This window comes from Dasypus novemcinctus, chromosome 11 (genome assembly GCF_030445035.2).
Source record: "Dasypus novemcinctus isolate mDasNov1 chromosome 11, mDasNov1.1.hap2, whole genome shotgun sequence".
NCBI classification, from domain to species: domain Eukaryota; kingdom Metazoa; phylum Chordata; class Mammalia; order Cingulata; family Dasypodidae; genus Dasypus; species Dasypus novemcinctus.
In genome coordinates, this window is record NC_080683.1 from 6019320 (window position 1) to 6036588 (window position 17269).

At 40.6% G+C, this 17269-nt stretch overlaps 1 protein-coding gene across 1 annotated transcript in view; it reads right to left on the minus strand.

The window, feature by feature from the left end:
• The window catches only part of NUDT3 (nudix hydrolase 3), a 179640-nt gene that overhangs the window by 13697 nt on the left and 148674 nt on the right, over window positions 1–17269 (minus strand). The window contains exons 3-4 of the mRNA XM_004484011.3: window positions 1579–1623; window positions 712–796 (exon numbers count right to left, since the gene is read on the minus strand). Coding sequence (XP_004484068.1) covers window positions 712–796; window positions 1579–1623 — 130 coding nt within the window. The remainder of the gene's footprint in view (window positions 1–711; window positions 797–1578; window positions 1624–17269) is intronic.

A 17269-nucleotide genomic window follows, 5' to 3' on the forward strand; every position in this document is an offset into this window, starting at 1 on the left:
AACAGTGAGCTAAGAAGAAAATGGCCCTTGAGGAGAGAGCTGGTGCACCTGAAGGATACTATGAATAAAACTGCAAATTACCTCCCACAGCTCTGCATCCACTAAACCACTATGGAAAGAGAGGCTCACACCACCAAACCCACACAGTTTACTGCAACAATTTGGATGAGCATCTCGAGGAATGAAACCACAGTCCTGCTCTCACCACAGGTCCCATAGCCAGCGGGGACTTGGCCTTGTGGAGGCCCTGGATTTGATTTGCTGGATGGATATGGGTGGGAGTACAGAATTATAACCGTTCTGGGTTATTACTTCTAAGGGCCCTGTTTCTATTTGTTGACATCATTACAGGGACTTTGTTATTATTGTTGTTTCTAGGACAGATGAGGAAGCATGTAGAGAAACAGTTTTGTCTTACCTGCCTCCCTCCCTTTTTTTAAAAAATAAAGTAAAATGGCTTGTTAATAGAAAATTTGTTTACAAAAGTAGACAAATAGTATAATGAATGCCCATGTACTTAAATTGACCTTCCTTTTAAACACTTTAAAATATTATATCTCTCAAGTTCAAAATCCTATCTTTGTTCTGTTAAGCACGCCCTCTGTCCCTTCTTTCCTCCATCAGGCTCTGGCTTCTGGTTCTGGGTAATGGCTGAAGGTGCGTCAAGGCCCTGTCATGGGAGCTCTTGGAGGCTGCCTAGAGAGGACTTACCAATGTTAACTGAATCTTCCCAGTCTTCCAGCACTTCCGTGACAATGAGCACATACACATATGTTCTGTGCTTCCTTTCCTGGTTCTGAAGGGCAGGGAGAGAAGGACAGAGGAAGAGTTTTCCTTAGAGAGCTAAAATTATTTAAATGAAACACACGTACATATTCAGAGGGCTCAGACACAAAGATTCCCTTCACTTTTTATCATTATACGATCATATATGGAATAGTGCCAGATGGCCTATTTAAAACATGCCACCCTTGAATTTGAGAGTGTGTGGGGCTTCTAACGTCAAGGCTTTACCTTCTTTTTTTCCTTATCCTTTCCTTAAGTGCAACTTCACAGGAATGCTGTGAGAAGGAAGCTCTTGACCTCTCAAGAAGGCACCATTTAATTCAACTAGCTGGAATACCAGAGAGAGAAGAGACTGAGAGGTCTCATGCCTGTTGGCCCCATCCACCCAAGCAAGCTGGGCAACTTGCACATTTCCCCTTTTCCTACTAATCCTGGACATCTTTTTTACCTTGATTTCTCACTTCCTTCCACCTTCCTCCAAATCTCCACCAGAGCCTATATCCTTGCTGCTCCCACCTATGATATAGCTACTTACCTGACCTATTTTTCTCCGTCTTTTCTACACTTATCTACCCTTCCTCCCACCTTGGAAGAAAGGATGGGAAGAACAAAAATTAAAAGTAATTCTAGATGTTTGGAAGAAGACACTGGGATTCAAAAAAAAGAAAGCATGCTATTCTGTTGTGCTGCTTGTTTAAAAAACTTGATGAAAGAGAGATGGCATTTTTCCTAGATAAAATAATGTGGTCATTAATAGGATACCATCTACACCAAAGATTTGAACAGACTTACCTCAAAAATCCCAACTAATCTTCCTAATGTCCCTTTTACTCCAGCCTGAAAAGTGGGGGGGAAAAAAATGAACACATTGACATTGTTTATATTGCTGTTCTCATTCTGCATCTTCTTGAGCAGTTTGTAAAACAGAAATAAAAAACAAAAGCACACAGCTCGGACAGACTCCAGGCCTAGAGAGGTTTTAACAGTACCTCTCAGTGTCACAGACTGGTAACAGCAGAGGAAGAGAATTCTCATTTTCTCCAGGTCTCTCTCCCCAATGCCAACCTGGCAAGAGTGAGGTAATTGAGGCCATGAAGCCATACCAGAGACGTTTTGTTTAAAGTATTAATGCCTTCATTCACTTATTCATTCAACAAATGTGTACTGAAGGCCTAATGCGTGCCAGTGGCTGTGTAGGTGCTGGAGGTACAAAGATGAACAGGCTGGACGTGAGAACCTGGAGGTTAGAACTAGTTCTTGGCATTGACATTGTGCCGGGGAGAAAGCTCAGGACTCTGCAGAAGCTCAGCAAAGCGTGAATTAACAAATCAATAAACATGATCATTCTGAAAGTGATAAGTGTTACGACAGAAACGCAAAGCGACGTGACTGACAGCACCAGGGAGGGGCGGCTTCCGGCAGTGCTTGGCTTTCTGAGTACATATTGTTTCCCATCTGCCCTTTCATATTTTTGAGATCTGCACTCTGAAGGAATTTTTCAGTACTCTAGCTTATTATGTTTTTAGCTGAATGCAGGCTAGAATGATCCCACCTCTTAGCCTGCTTTTTATTTGATTGCTGTATTTTTCATTTCTACCTGTTCTTTTCATATCCACCTATTTCCATTATGTTCACTTTTGTTTCCATAATTTGGAACTTATGTTTTCATTTTCTTTTTGACAACCTGAATATATTTATTTTAGGTCTTTATCAGGCCATTCTACAAAATTCATTTCATCTGAAGTGAATTCATGTTCCTCTTGGTAACGGGCTTACTTCTGAGGCTGCTTTCACCAGGCTCTCCAAAGCTAGGTCTTAAAAGTGATAGTTTGGGGTTTGTATTAGTCAGCCAAAAGAGGGGCTGATGCAAAGTACCAGAAATCTGCTGGCTTTTATAAATGGTGTTTATTTGGAGTAAAAGGGCCCACCTCAAGGTTGCTTTGTTAACAAAGCTAACTGTGACGTATTGAAGCAAGGCGGCCGCTGATCTCCACGAGGGCTCGGCCCCCCCCCCCCCCCCCCCCCCGGCCTTCCTCTCTCAGCTGCAGGCTGGTGCAGGGCTCATTTCTTTCCGGGTCTTCTATAGCTTTTCTTCCCAAGGTCAGCTACAAATCATCAGGCGAATGGCTCATCTCTCCCCGGGGCCCCAGGATGAAAAATGACAGGGCGCTCTCGTCCTGTGTCTTCTTGAGAGAGTGTCCATTTTATATCAGACCCGCCAAGGGGGTGAGGACTCAACCTGAGTCACACCTTACTGACACGGTCAAATCAGCGAAAGCCCTCAAAGCAATCCTCGCAGGTAACCGCATCAACGGAATCCAAAACAATCAAAGGGTATCACAGTCAGAAGAATAATTAGTTTACAAACATAATCTTTCTCTTTTTGGGATTCATAAAATAATCTCAGGGTTCCTGCTTCAAAGTGCTATCGGGGATACTGCAGATATTGCAGAGGTGGCTGGACTGCTCCTCTGCCGTATGCTACGTGTCCTCCTCCCCTACCTGCCCAAGGCCCACGTCTTTCTGAAAGTCTCGGCTCCTCATGGCCTTTCTTGTGGTCCCTGCCTCCCTCTTGGGAGGGGCCTGCACACTCTCCCGCTTACTTCAAGGGGACCACCCACTGCTACCTCTGGACCTGAGGCTACGCAGGCTGCACCTTCCTTTGCCATTCTGTGGTGTGCTCTGTTTCTGACCCAGAATGCTCTGGGTCAGAATGCAATGCTCTGTTTTTGAGTATTGCTGTGTTTCTTCGGTTTTCACATTTTATACTGTATCTGTCCTTGCTGAGTATTTGGGGCAGAAGAGGTGAGGAAAAGCTGAATCCTACCCAGAAGTGTCTGGGTAATGCTGTAACTTGTTTTCTGTTATTACTGTCATATTATGTTTGCAATACATTAAAAATTAGAGCAAAAATACTTCAAGGAAAAAAAACCAAGATTTTATTTATCCCCCCCCACCCTGTTGCTTTGCACTTGCTGTCTGCTCTCTGTGCCCACTTGCTGTCTGCTCTCTGTGTCTGCTCGTCTTCTCTTTAGGAGGCATCAGGAACTGAATCTGGGACCTCCCATGTGGAAAAGAGGCGCTCAATCGCTTAAGCCATCTCAGCTCCCTGCTTTGTTTTCTCTCTCATTGTCCTTCCTCTTTGTGTCTCCTTGTTGCGCCAGCTTGCTGTGCCTACCCATCGTGCCAGCTGTCTTGCTCATCTTCTCCAGGAACTGAACCTGGGACCTCTCATGTGGTAGGCAGGAGCTCAATCGCATGCGCCACATCTACTTCCCCCAAATACTTTCTAAACACAGTAGGTGCTTAATAAGTTTGTAAAGAATGAACAAAATTTTTTTTAGTAAGTACTCTAAAAGTTCTTAAGAAATATTTAACAATAAAAACAATAAAAGAAGATTTAAAGGCCTGAAATCCAGGTGAGCTATATTTTGAAATTAATCTCGCTAATTTTCTGGCAAACACTTCTTTTCCTTTCTCTTGCCAATATACCTGCATTCTCCATCCTTTTATATTCATTCCATTCCCAATGTGACTTTTAGATAACTTGAATGGAAAGTGTCTATCTTTTCTTATTTAAATTGCTTCTCTACATTTTTAGAAATAATTGCCTTCCACAGCCACCTGAAACTAGCTAGACTGTACTTGACGAATTAACCAGTGAATTAAGTGGGACGAGGTGGCAGACCAGCCTGGGATGGAAAGCCAGTTCTGCACTCTACCCCAGGAAGGCCATGCACGCTCAGATCATCCTCTGAGATGAGTCCCACGTGCTCTTACCACAGGCCTGCGCTGACAGGGCCTGCAAGGGAGCAGGTCACAGAGGGTAGAGGGGTAGGGAGAAGGCGGGTGGGGTACAGAAAGGCTAGAAAGATTTAGAGAGGCCATCATTCACCTTTCTCTTCTGCAAAGTGGAGAGGGAGCATTCTTCTCCTTAGCAGTTACTGTCCAACTAATTTTTTCTTAAAGAAACCCTAAGTTGGGAAGCAGCTGTGGCTCACATGACAGAGCATCTGTCTACCATATGCAGGGACCAGGGTTCGATATCCAGGGCCTCCTGATGCGTATGGTGAGCTGGCCCATGTGCAGTGCTGCCATGCGCAAGGGGTGCCCTGCCACGCAGGGGTGTCCCTTGTGTAGGGGAGCCCCACACGCAAGGAGTGCGCCCCATAAGGAGAGCCGCCCAGTGTGAAAGAAAGTGTAGCCTGTCCAGGAATGGCGCTGCACACACAGAGTGCTGCTGTAGCAAGATGACACAACAAAAAAAGCAACACAGTTTCCCAGTGCCACATGACAAGAATGCAAGTGGACACAGAAGAACACACAGCGAATGGACAAAGAGAGCAGACAAGGGGGGACGGGGAGAGTAATAAAATAAATCTCTAAAAAAAAAGTTTAGGAAAAGAAATAATTTCTAAATTTTAAGGGTACAGATCAACCTAATATCATGATAATGAAATAGGAACTATTTAAAACTTTTGTTTAATAGTACTTTCTGCATTCAACACCAACACATGTCTTTGATTAATTTAATGTTAGAGGAAGTTGGGAAAAATATAAAAGCACCTTTATGAAATAAATATGTTCTATAAAGTCTAGTGTAAATCAAATAATGCTATCATTTGCACATCAGTATTTCAGTGGCATTTATATTCACTTATGATAAATCTTCAACTTGTAGAAACTAGTAATAGTTTTATTTGTCCCTTAGTCTTTTTTCAGGTTTTATAGTAATACTAAGGTGATTACTAGGTAGAATTCTATTTAAACTGACCCTACCAATAATTCTGTGGTAAAAAGAAATATTTACAAATTTTAAAAATTGGGATTTAACCGTTTTCTTAGAAGGAAGCTCTCGTTTAGTAAGAAACATTTCAATTCTTAAAAGTCATAGTGCTGATAAAGGGAAAGATTCCTCACAAGCAAACATTTTCCAAGACAGGTCACTTTAACATTTTACTTTTTCACATATTCTCCCCGACCCAGATTCCAGCTTTCATCTCCCAGCTCTCTCCCAAATGGTGCCACAAGCAATCCGAGAGGCGGTTATTTTTACCTCTCACATGATTGCTGCATGCAGGTCGGTGGAGGTGTCAGGGTCAGATCTGACAGATATTTGACCCAGACATTTGATTCAGGGTATATGTAAGGTTGTTCCACTTAGGGTTTAAGGGTCTATTTTTCTCAAAATTGTATGGAAGAAGCCCCAGATCCAGAGCAGGAGTCTCTATGTAAAAGTCAATCTTGGCTAACAGTGAGAATTCCAAATAAAATAAACATTGCCCTTCCTTACCACCACAAAGAATTCTGGCTTTGCTGTTTAATTTGGGTGGGCACAAAGTGGAGTACCACTTTGAAATAGAGTTCCACTCAAGTGGACAGCCTGGCAGATATTTCTGGCTGCCTAACCCATGGTTATTCCCTCCTCTTCCTTGCGACCAGGAAAACCCTGATTCTCTTCAGGCGAGGCATGCCTAAGTCAGGCACGGGAATTCTGCCCCCTTGCTGGGACTGGTCCAGGGACATCACTTGGGACCCAGTTCTGGCCAGTGACCCCCAAGAAGATATCTTCTCAGGGATTGTGGGGAAGATTTTATGCCATGATGAAAAGAATTGTACAAGAAGAAACCCTACTCTTTCTTGTCAGGTGGGAATCTGAAACTTGGAGCTGCTGCAGCCATCTTGTGACCATGCGGGGAAGGCCAAGAGAATCAATGAGAAACTGACCCAAAGCCCTGTCGTTGCTGAGCTGCTGAAATAGCTGAGTAACTGGCAGCCTCTGGACTTCCTAAGTGAGAAAAATAACTGATGCTGTTGAAACCACTTTTAGTCAGGTATTATTTATGTTATTGGTAGCTGAAAGCCTCCTGCCACTTCCCTCCCTTTGTTTAAAAGGTAGTTCTCTGAGGAAGACTGGGTGTCCCTCAACAAAAATTCTGGACACTTAAGGGAGTTGTAGGATAAAAGCTTCCTCTATTAAAAATAATAAGCCCAGCCCCAAAAGGAGCTTGGGGAGCAATCTAATGCAAATGCTTGCATGAGGACGCTCAGGAACGAAAATACATGGTCTTCAGAACTTTCTGACACCCATTAAGCTTAACAATTACAGAAAGAAGGACTCAGGTGTAGGCAGATGGAAGTAGACAGGAAGCCAGTGTAGGTTCATGCAATCCTATCACGTTTTTTAAAACGAGGCATTTCAAACATCAGAAAAGTGAAGTAAATAATAAACACTCATGTCCCCACTAGCTAGTTTTGCCAAATATCTGCGTTATTTTGAGTATGATTTGATTTTTTTAAAGAAGTAAAACATTACTGGTATAACTGATGTCCTTTTGTACACCCCACCCTCTGCCAAAGGTAGCCCGAAGTTGGTGTTCAGCATGCTCTTGCAGGTTTTATATTTTTCAACTTAGGTATGTATCCACTATTAACAGTATATAGCATTTTCTGTATTTTCTCTACTGAATTAAAAACAAAAACAACAAAAAGAGCACAATTTACCATACTGCAAATGTCTTCTGCAATTTTTCTTATGTTTTTTAAATTTTAGCTATACTAATACATGTAGTTCTAGTTAACTCAATCATTGAACAGTAATCTATTTTAGGAATATACTACAATTTATTATTCCCTTATTGGTAGACATTTAGCCCTGCTATTTATAAAAACTGCTGCAAAAAACCCTCTTGTGGATCCTTATCATGTGTGAGACTTTCTCTTTTTATTTAAAGATTAAGTTTATTTATTTTCTCCCCTTCCCCTCGTCCCACCCTGGTGTTTCTGCTGTCTGTGTTGTCTTCTCTTCTCATTTTCTCTCTTCTAGGATTCACCAGGATTTGATCCTGGAGACCTCTGATGTAGAGAGATGTTCCCTGTCAACTGCGCCACTTCAGTTCCTGGTCTCTGCTGCGCTTCACCTTGACTCTCCCCTTGTCTCTCTTTTTCATGTGTCATCATCTTGCTGCGTGACTCACTTGCGCAGGGCACTGGCTCGCCACGCAGACACTCATGCGGGTACTCGTGTGGGCACTGGCTCGCCACGTGGGCATTTGCACAGGCACTGGCTTGCTGCGCAGGCATGCTTTTTCTTCTTCTTTTCACCAGGAGGCCCCAGGGATCAAACCCAGGTTCTCCCGTATCATTTGAGCCACATCTGATTCCCGTGAGATTTTCTCTTAAGATCTATATTAAAAGTCAAATTTCTGAGTCTCTGGGTATAAGCACCTCTAATTTTCTCTAATGTTATTCAGTTGTTCTCTGTAGTGTTCATCGGCAGAAATGGCTGTAATTCCCTACTTCCCTCTGTATGCATGTCCTTTGGAGTGTGATTTTGCCACACTTCCTAATCAAGAGGTAGGGTCTATTTCCCTTCATCTAGGTTGGCCTTTAATTTACTTTGCCAATAGAATGCAGTAGAAGGATGGTGTACCAGTTTCAAACAAGGCCTCAAGAGGCCTTCTGCACTCTCTGCTGACACTGTGCCACTGCCGCTGACTAAGCCCGAGCTAGCCCCTACAGGATGAAAGCCCACAGCTGTCCAGCTGATGCCACCACACTGCTGCCTGTGGCCAACTAACTTCCAAACCACGGGAGGGGCAGCCAAGATCAGCACAGCTGCCTACTGGACCACCGCTGGCTGCAAGTGACACCACACCCCAAGAACCACCCAGTTGATCCATGGGCTTGTGAGCAAAAATACTTACTATTTTAAGCCACTTAAGGTTTTGTATATTTTTAATTTTTAGAGCAGTTGTAGTTTTATAGAAAAATTATGTAGAAAGTGCAGAGTTCCAAAATACTCCTTTCACACTTAGTTTCCCCCACTATTAACATTTTTCATTATTACTTTTTTAATAATTGATGAAAAAATATAATTGTGCTATTAACTTTAGCCCACTGTTTACATTAGGGTTCATTGTGTTTTACAGTTCTACGGTGTTTTTGCTTTTTTTTTTTTTAAGATTTTAAAAAAATTTACTTATCTTCTCCCCTCCTTCCATTGTCTGCTGTGTCCATTTGCTGTGTGTTTTTCTGTGCTGCTCTGCTTGTATTCTCATTAGGTGGCTCTAGGAACTGATCCTGGGACCTTCCAGAATGGGAGAAAGGTGCTTATTCTCTTGTGCCACCTCAGCTACTTGGTCTGCTGTGTCTCTTATTGTTTCTCCTTGTGTCTCTTTTTGTTGTGTCATCTTGCTGCATCAGCTCTCCGCGTGGGCCAGCACTCCTGTGCAGGGCAGCACTCCACACAGGCCAGCACTTGGCATGGGCCAGCTTGCCACACGGGCCAGTTTACCTTCACCAGGAGCCCTGGGCATCGAACCCTGGAGGTCCTGTATGATAGGCTTGAGCCACATCCACTTCCCATGTTTTTGCTTTTATTCTGTAGTAACTTACATACAACCTAAATTTTTCATTTTATCCCTTTCCAAATATACAATTCAGTAGTGTTAATTTACATCCACAAAGTTGCACATCCATCATCATCTACTGCCAAGACGTGTCCATCACCCCAAACAGAAACTCTGTATTAACTAAACATCGATTCCCTCCCTACCCCTCAACCCCTGGTATCCTGTGTTCTGAGTATGACTTTATGAATATGCATATTATACTTACCACATATAAGTGAGATCATACAGCATTTTTCCTTTTGTTTCTGACTTATTTCACCCAATATGATACTTCAAGGCTCATCCTTGCTGCATGCATCAGAACTTCGATTTTATGACCAAATAATATTCCCTTGTATGTATTTACCATATTCTGTTTATCCATTCATCTGTTGATGGGACACTTGGGTTGTTTCCACCTTTTGGCAATTGTGAACAATACTGCTATTAACATCATTATGCAAAATAGCTCTTCAAGTCTCTGCTTTCATTTCTTTTGGGAATGTACCTAGAAGTAGGACTGTCAGGTCATATGGTAATTCTCTTTCTTTTCTTTTCTTTTTCTTTCTTTCTTTCAGTATTTTAAAATTTTACTGAATAAAGGATATTATAAAGATAAACAAAAACAGTGTTATTGAGATGTAGTTCATATACCATACAAATTGCCCATTTAAAGTATACATTCACCGACTTTTATTAGACTGGTGCGTTCATCACCACAACTTTAGAGCATTTTTATACCACTAAAAGAAACCACTGGGAGCGGATGTGGCTCAAGCGGTTGAGCACCCGCTTCCCATATGGGAGGTTCCAGGCTCAGCTCCCAGTGCCTCCTAAAAACAAAAACAAAAAATTCATATGGTAATTCTATATTTAATTTTCCGAGGAATTGGCAAACTATTTCCACAGTGGCTGCACCATTTTACATTCCCAGCAATGATGCATGAGTGTTTCTATTTCTACACATCCTGCCTAACACTTGTCATTTTCCTTTTTTTTTTAAAATAGCAGCTATTTTAGTTTCTTATGCTGCTCAAGCAAATACCATGAAATGGATTAAACAATGGGAATTTATTTTCTTATGGTTCTGAGACTCAAAGAAAGTTCAAATTAAGGCCTCGTCAAGGCAATGCTTTCTCCCTGAACACAGTGGTGTCCCGGGCCTGGCTGCTGGCGATCCCTGGTCCTTAGCTTGCCACATGGCAATGCATTTGGCAGCTTTTCTGTCTCCTTCTGGGTTTCACTGCTTTCAGCCTCTTGCTTCCACATAGAGGTGGGCCACACGTTAACTGAAGTAACCTCATCAAAAGGTCCTATCTACAGTGGGTTCACATCCACAAGAATGGATTTAATTTTAAGATCATGTTTTTCTGGGGTACTTACAGCTTCAAATATGACCACAGTAGCCATTCTAGTGGGTGTGGGTCTCATTGTAGTTTTGATTTGCGTTTTCCTGATGATTAAAAAATCTTTTCACATCTTTATTGGCTATCCGTGTATCTTCTGAGGAGGAATGTCTGCTCAAGTTTTCCCCACATTTTTAAATTGGGTTGCCTTTTTGCTGTGAGTTGTAATTATAATTCTTTATATATTGTGGATATTAGGTCCTTATCAGGTATTCCAAATATTCCAAATATTTTCTATAGGTTGTCTTTTTACCTTCTTGATAAGTTTGTTGATTAAATCTTTTATTCTGTTGCAGTCCCATTTATCTAATTTTTCTTTTGTTGTTTGTGCTTCTGGCATAAAGTCTAAGAAATCACTAACTAATACAAAGGTCTTGAAGATGTTTCCGTATGTTTTTTTCCCAGGAGTTTTATAGTATTAGTTCTTGTATTTAGGCCTTTGATCCATTTTGAGTTGATTTTTGTATACAGTGTGAAGTAGGGGTCTACCTTCATTCTTTAGCAGATGACTATACAGTTATCCCAGCACCATTTGTTGAAGACAGAATTCTTTCCCCTGAGTGGATCTGGCACTCAGGGGTCCAGAGACTCCAGAACAGATCCATGGATATTACTCTGTTTTACTGATCTCATTGTATATTTATGTACTAATATCATATGGTCTAAACTGGTATAACCTTATCTTAATACCTGGAAAGATAGTTGCCTGTTTCCATTCTTTTTTAAAAATTTCTAAGTCATATTTGTACCTTTATTCTTCAGTATGAATTTCAAAAATTAGCTTTTCAGATTTCTTGAAAAATATTTTTGAGATGTTGATTTTTATTAGTGAATTTTTAGATTAATTTTGGGAAAACGCAATTTTACAATATGCAGGCTTCCCATTTAAGAACAGACCATATAGGGAAGTGGATGTGGCTCGACAGATAGAGCATCTGCCTACCATATAGGAGGTCCAAGAGTTCGATACCCAGGGCCTCCTGGCTTGTGTGGTGAGCTGGTCCACGTGCAGTGCTGCTGTGCACAAGGAGTGCTGTCCCATGCAGGAATAGTGCCGCACACACGGAGAGCTGAAGCAGCAAGATGACGCAACAAAAAGAGACACAGATCCCCAGTGCTGCCTGATGAGAATATAAGTGGACACAGAAGAACACACAGTGAATGGACACAGAAAGCAGACAACGGGGGGGGGGGGGGGGGGGGAAGGGGCGTAAATAAATCTTTAGGGGAAAAAAAAAGAACAGGCCATATATAGCTCCACTTATTCAGGTGTGATTTGATTCTTTCAACAGAGTTTTATTGTTTTCTGTGTAAAGACCTTATATTTTATTAGTCTATAGCAAGGTATTTTAGTTCTATTGCTATTGTGAATGTATTTATATTTTAAATTACAGCTTTGAGTTGATTACTACTGGTTTAAAAAAATATTACTGGGTTTTGTATGTTAACCTTACATCCTCAAATGTCTTTAATTGCTCTTATTTGTTCACTTAGTTTCTACTGCTTTTATTTGGTTTTCAAGGTTGATGATAATACCATCTGCAAATAATGACATTCTTGTTTTCCCCTTCTGAATCTTTATAATTTGTGGCTAGGACCCAAGTTTAATATTAAATGGTGACATGACAGAATCATTGCCTTATTCCTCTCTATTATGGGAATGTTTTGAAAATTTCAAAAAAAAATGATGTTTGTTATAGGTTTTATTAGACACTATATCAAGTTAAGGAAGTTCGTTGCAGTTTTTATGATGAATGGGTGATGAATTTTAAATAATTTTTTATTCACCTATCAAGATAATTTTTTCTCTTTTAATCTCTCAATGAAGTAATTTATATATATAAAAACATTTTCTAAGATTGAACTGTCCTTGTATTCTTGGGATAATCCTGTTATTTGATGATCTGATAAAGCATTAGATTCTACTTACTCTTATTTTATCTAGGACTTTTGTATAATTGTTCATAACTGAGAATGTATTGTTCTTTTCTAGTTTTAATTATGAAGATTGGGGGAGCTAACTATGGCCCATGAGCCAAATCCATCCTGCCACCACTTTTTGTAAATAAAGTTTTATTGTAATAGAGACCATATGGCTTATAAATACTAATGTATTTACTATCTGGTCTTTTACAGAAAAAAAAAATTTGCTGATTTCTGATCAAGATTATACTAGGCTTACAGAAATAAAGCTATCCTCTGTAGCTATCTTCTTTAAGATAATATATAAGTTTCTTGAAATTTGGGTAAAATTCATCTATAAAGCAGTCTGAGCCTCTCAGTTTTTGGTAGGGAGGGGGGTGATTATCCCTTAATTCACTTAAGGATTAATGAACTATATAGTTTTCTTACTTAAGTAAATTGGATAATTTTTTTTCTGAAACACTTTTTAATAAAAGCTTTAAAGGTTTCTTGTTCATAGCTCTTCATAGCATTCTCATAATCTAAAAATTTCTATTATATTTATGGTTATTTACTTTTTTGGTTGTTTATTTCTCATTTGTTCTTTTATTTCCTTTATCGGTCTTGCCAGAGGCTTTGCCTATTTTATTAGACAAATAAAAACAACCCACTTTTGATCTGATGTCCATGTCTACTTTCCCTTTAATTTCTGTCTTTTGTTAGGTATTTGTTTTTTCACTTCCCTTGGGTTTACTCTTTTCTTCCCCTTCATTTCTTGGATTGATTGCTTAGTTTATTTAACATCTACTTTGCTCTCTATTATAAGCATTTAAGGCTTAGAGAACTGACTCAACTGCATCTCATAAATCATGAAATGTAGCACTTAACAAGTTGTTTAGCTGTATCTTCTTACTAATTTCCAATAATCCTCATGGATTATTTTAAATAGAATTTTTTTTTCCTGTTTTTCAAATACATGTTTTTCTTTATTTCAAGCTGGCTCTAAAGTTGATTTCTAATTTTACTGCATTATATCAGAGTCTATATAGTCAGTAATACTAATGCCCTGCTTTGAGTCTTTTGTGGACCCCAGAAAATTATGTTCTTGAGCTAACCCATTCCTGTGCATGTGAACCTATTTACGTTAGATTCAGTTAAGGGATCTTTTGATTAGACCCCTTTAATTAAGGGCCTTTGATTAGACTGTGTGAGCCACGGTGGGTTCTCATTCTTTCACTGGAGTCCATATAAACTGAGAACTGAAAGCAGAGACACAAAGAGAAAGAGAGCTGCCATTTTACCTGTGAGAGAAGAGGCTAGCTACAGAGAGAGAAACCATGAAAGGCTAAGAGAAAGGCCGGAGGCTGGAATCAGTGGAGCAGCCAAAGCTGAAGCAACAAGGCCCAGTGGACTGCCATAAGATGAGCCATGTGCCTGATGGCCCATACAGATGAGCTCAGGGAGAAAGTGAGCTTGGAGTAGAAGACAGAGACTGGTCGCCATTTTGACTTGCCATGTGGCAAGAGTCCAGGATCACCTTCAGCCAATCTTTGGTGAAATGACATCTCTGAGGATGCCTTGGATTATCACAGCCTCAGAGCTGTAAGATTTTACCCTAATAAATTCCCATTATAAAAGCCAACTCATTTCTGGCATTTTGCTCAGGCAGGCCTTAGCAAACTAAACCACCTCCTTTATGACCCAATATCCACTTATTTATCTCCCCCTGCCCCCAGCCTCCCGGTTGTCTGCTCTCTGTGTCCGTTCACTGTGTGTTCTTCTATGTCCACTTGTATTCTCATCAGGTGGCACTGGGGATCTATGTCTTTTTGTTGTGCCATCTTGCTGCGTCAGCTCTCCGTGTGTGTGACACCACTCCTGCGTGGGCTGCGGTTTTGTGCGGGGCGGCTCTCCTTGCGCAGGGGTCACTCCTTGCATGGGGGGGATACCCTTATGTGGGGACATCCCTGCATGGTCTGGCACTCCTTGTGCGCGGCAGCACTGTGCGTGGGCCAGCTCACCACATGAGCTAGGAAGCCCTGGGTATCGAACTCTTGGACCTCCTATATGGTAGGCAGATGCTCTATCTGTTGAGCCACATTGGCCTTCCCAGTTATTTTTAATAATCGTTCCATGTGTGCTTGAAAAATTGCATATTTTTTCTTGAATGTGAGGTTATTTCTTGATAAAGCTATTTGAGCAACCCTAGGCTAATGATATTATTCAGTGCTTCTATTTTTCTATTTGTGTTTTCTATCAGTTTCTAAATGAGGTGTTTTAAATTCTTCAATATGGCTATAGATTTGACAACTTTTCCTAGAGATTACTTGTCAACTTTTCCCCATAAGTCTGTCAATACTTGCTTCACAAAGATAAAAGCTTTGTTGGGTATACACATGTTGATGAAATGTCCCTCTTGTCCTTTAAATGTTTTTCACTTAACTTCTATTTTGTCTAATATTACACTTACTATCCCAGTTCTCCTTTGTTTGTATTTGCTTGATATATCTTTGTCCATCCGTTTATTCTTAGTCACTCAATATTATGATGTCTGAAAATAGCATATGGCAAGTTTTATTTTCTTTTTAATCCAAGTATGTGCCTATTAATAATTAAGTTTGGAAAGCAGCTGTGGCTCAATTGATTGGGCTCCTATCTTCCATATGGAAGGCCCTGGATTCACGTCCCGGGGCCTCCTTGTGAAGGTGAGCTGGCCTGCACCTGCGTAGAGCTGATGGCCCATGCCCGCGGAAAGCTGAGGCAGCAAGATGATGCAACAAAGGGAGACAAGTAGACACAGAAGAATGTGCAGCGAGTGGACACAGAGAACAGACAGCAAGTTGCAAGGGGGTAAATAAAAAAATGAAATGAAATAAAATCGAAACCCTACATTAAAAAAAAAAGTTTAAGTGCAACCAAGTTATGTTTTACTGTGATTTAACCTGGAAACAGCTTTTTACTGAGCCATACAAGGCTCTATGAAGGTAAGCATGATGGTCGCACGCTTCACGAACCCCAGAAAAATATATTCTTAGAGCTAATCCATTCCTGTGGGTGTGGACTATTGTAGGTGGGACTTTTCTTTTTTTAATATATTTTTTACTGAAGTATATCATTCATACATGAACATACATAAACAATAAGTATATATTAAAGGTTGTGAACTTACAAAATAAATACACATAACATCATACAGGGGTCTCATGTATCACCCCTCTACCAACACCTTGCATTGCTGTGATACATTTGCTACAAACTGCAAGAACATAATCAAAATATTACTACTAACTAAAGTCCATATCTTACATTTGGTGTATTTCCCCCCCAACCCACAATTTTTAAAAATATATTTTTAATACAGAGATTGTGAACTTCCAAAGCAATCATGCACACGTGCAGAATTCCCATATTACACCCCTTCACCCACACAACACATCGTGGTGGAGTACTTGTTACAGATTATGTGATAGTTATCAACAGACCACTAATCATGGTCCACTAACCTTGGTCCATAGAGTCTGTCTGGCACACTTTTCCAAAATTCCCTCCCACATTAGCAGCACAGTGTATCTTTGGCATTGATGAAAGAATATTACAGTATTGCTATTAACCATAGTTCATAGGTCATACCAATTGTATTTTTCCCATGCGTCTCCACATTCCCAGTAGGTGGGACTTTTTGATTAGGTTACTTCAGTTAAGGCATTGCCCAGGGTGGGTCTTTTTTTTTTTTTTTATTGATTTTGTAAAAATATTACATTAAAAAAATATGAGGTCCCATTCGACCCCACCACCCCCACCGCACCCCCCCCCCCCAGCAACACTCACTCCCATCATCATGACACTTCCATTGCATTTGGTAAGTACATCTCTAGGCATCTCTGCCCCTCACGGTCATTGGTCCACATCATGGCCCCAGGTGGGTCTTAATCCTCCTACTGGAGTCCTTTATAAATGGGATGACAATGGAGAGAAGAGAGAAAGCCAGAGAGGAGACAGAGAAATCGACAGAAGCCAGAAGATGAAAGCAGCAAAACCCAGAAGAAAAGGGAGAGCCCAGCAGACACTGTCATGTGCCTTGCCATGTGACAGAGGAGTCCAGGATCCCTGGCAGCCAGTCTTTGGGGACAAAGCATTGCCTAATGATGCCTTAATTTGGACATTATCACAGTCAACCCAATTCTGGTATATTGTTTTTGGCAGCCTAGTAGACTAAACTAGCTAGTCTGACAGAATCAGAGTCCTTAAAATTTATTTCTTGTGTATCAAGCACAGGAAAGTGCCAGGCATTTAGCATTTGTAAATTCACAAGTTAAAAGGAAGCTGTTAATGGCACCTCAGCCAGATAAATTAAGACTGTTCAGATCCAGGGGCTGTTGGTAAATTTGGTGACTGTGAAATCTCTCGGGGCTAGGGTTGCAGTCTGTATTTTCTGAAGCCACTGTGAATAGAACTGGAGTCAACAGAAAGTTAAGCTGTGGATATTACTTCCTAATGACTAAAAATCCTTTCCTGGCATGTGGATTTGGATTGGAAAACAAATACAATTGTTTTGGAAGAGTCTTCTGGATTCAATTCATTCAGCGGAAAGCAACTGGCTCCTCTCCCAGTAATTCAGCCTCTATTCAGAGTTTCAACACAAACCAGCTCTAATATAGTACTATATTCTTCAACAGGGTAGATTCTTATCTCTACACTAGCAACTGAATTAATAATTTATCATGTGTGGCACTCAATTATATGTTACAATGCAGACAGCTAATTTAAGTAAAAAGATAATCC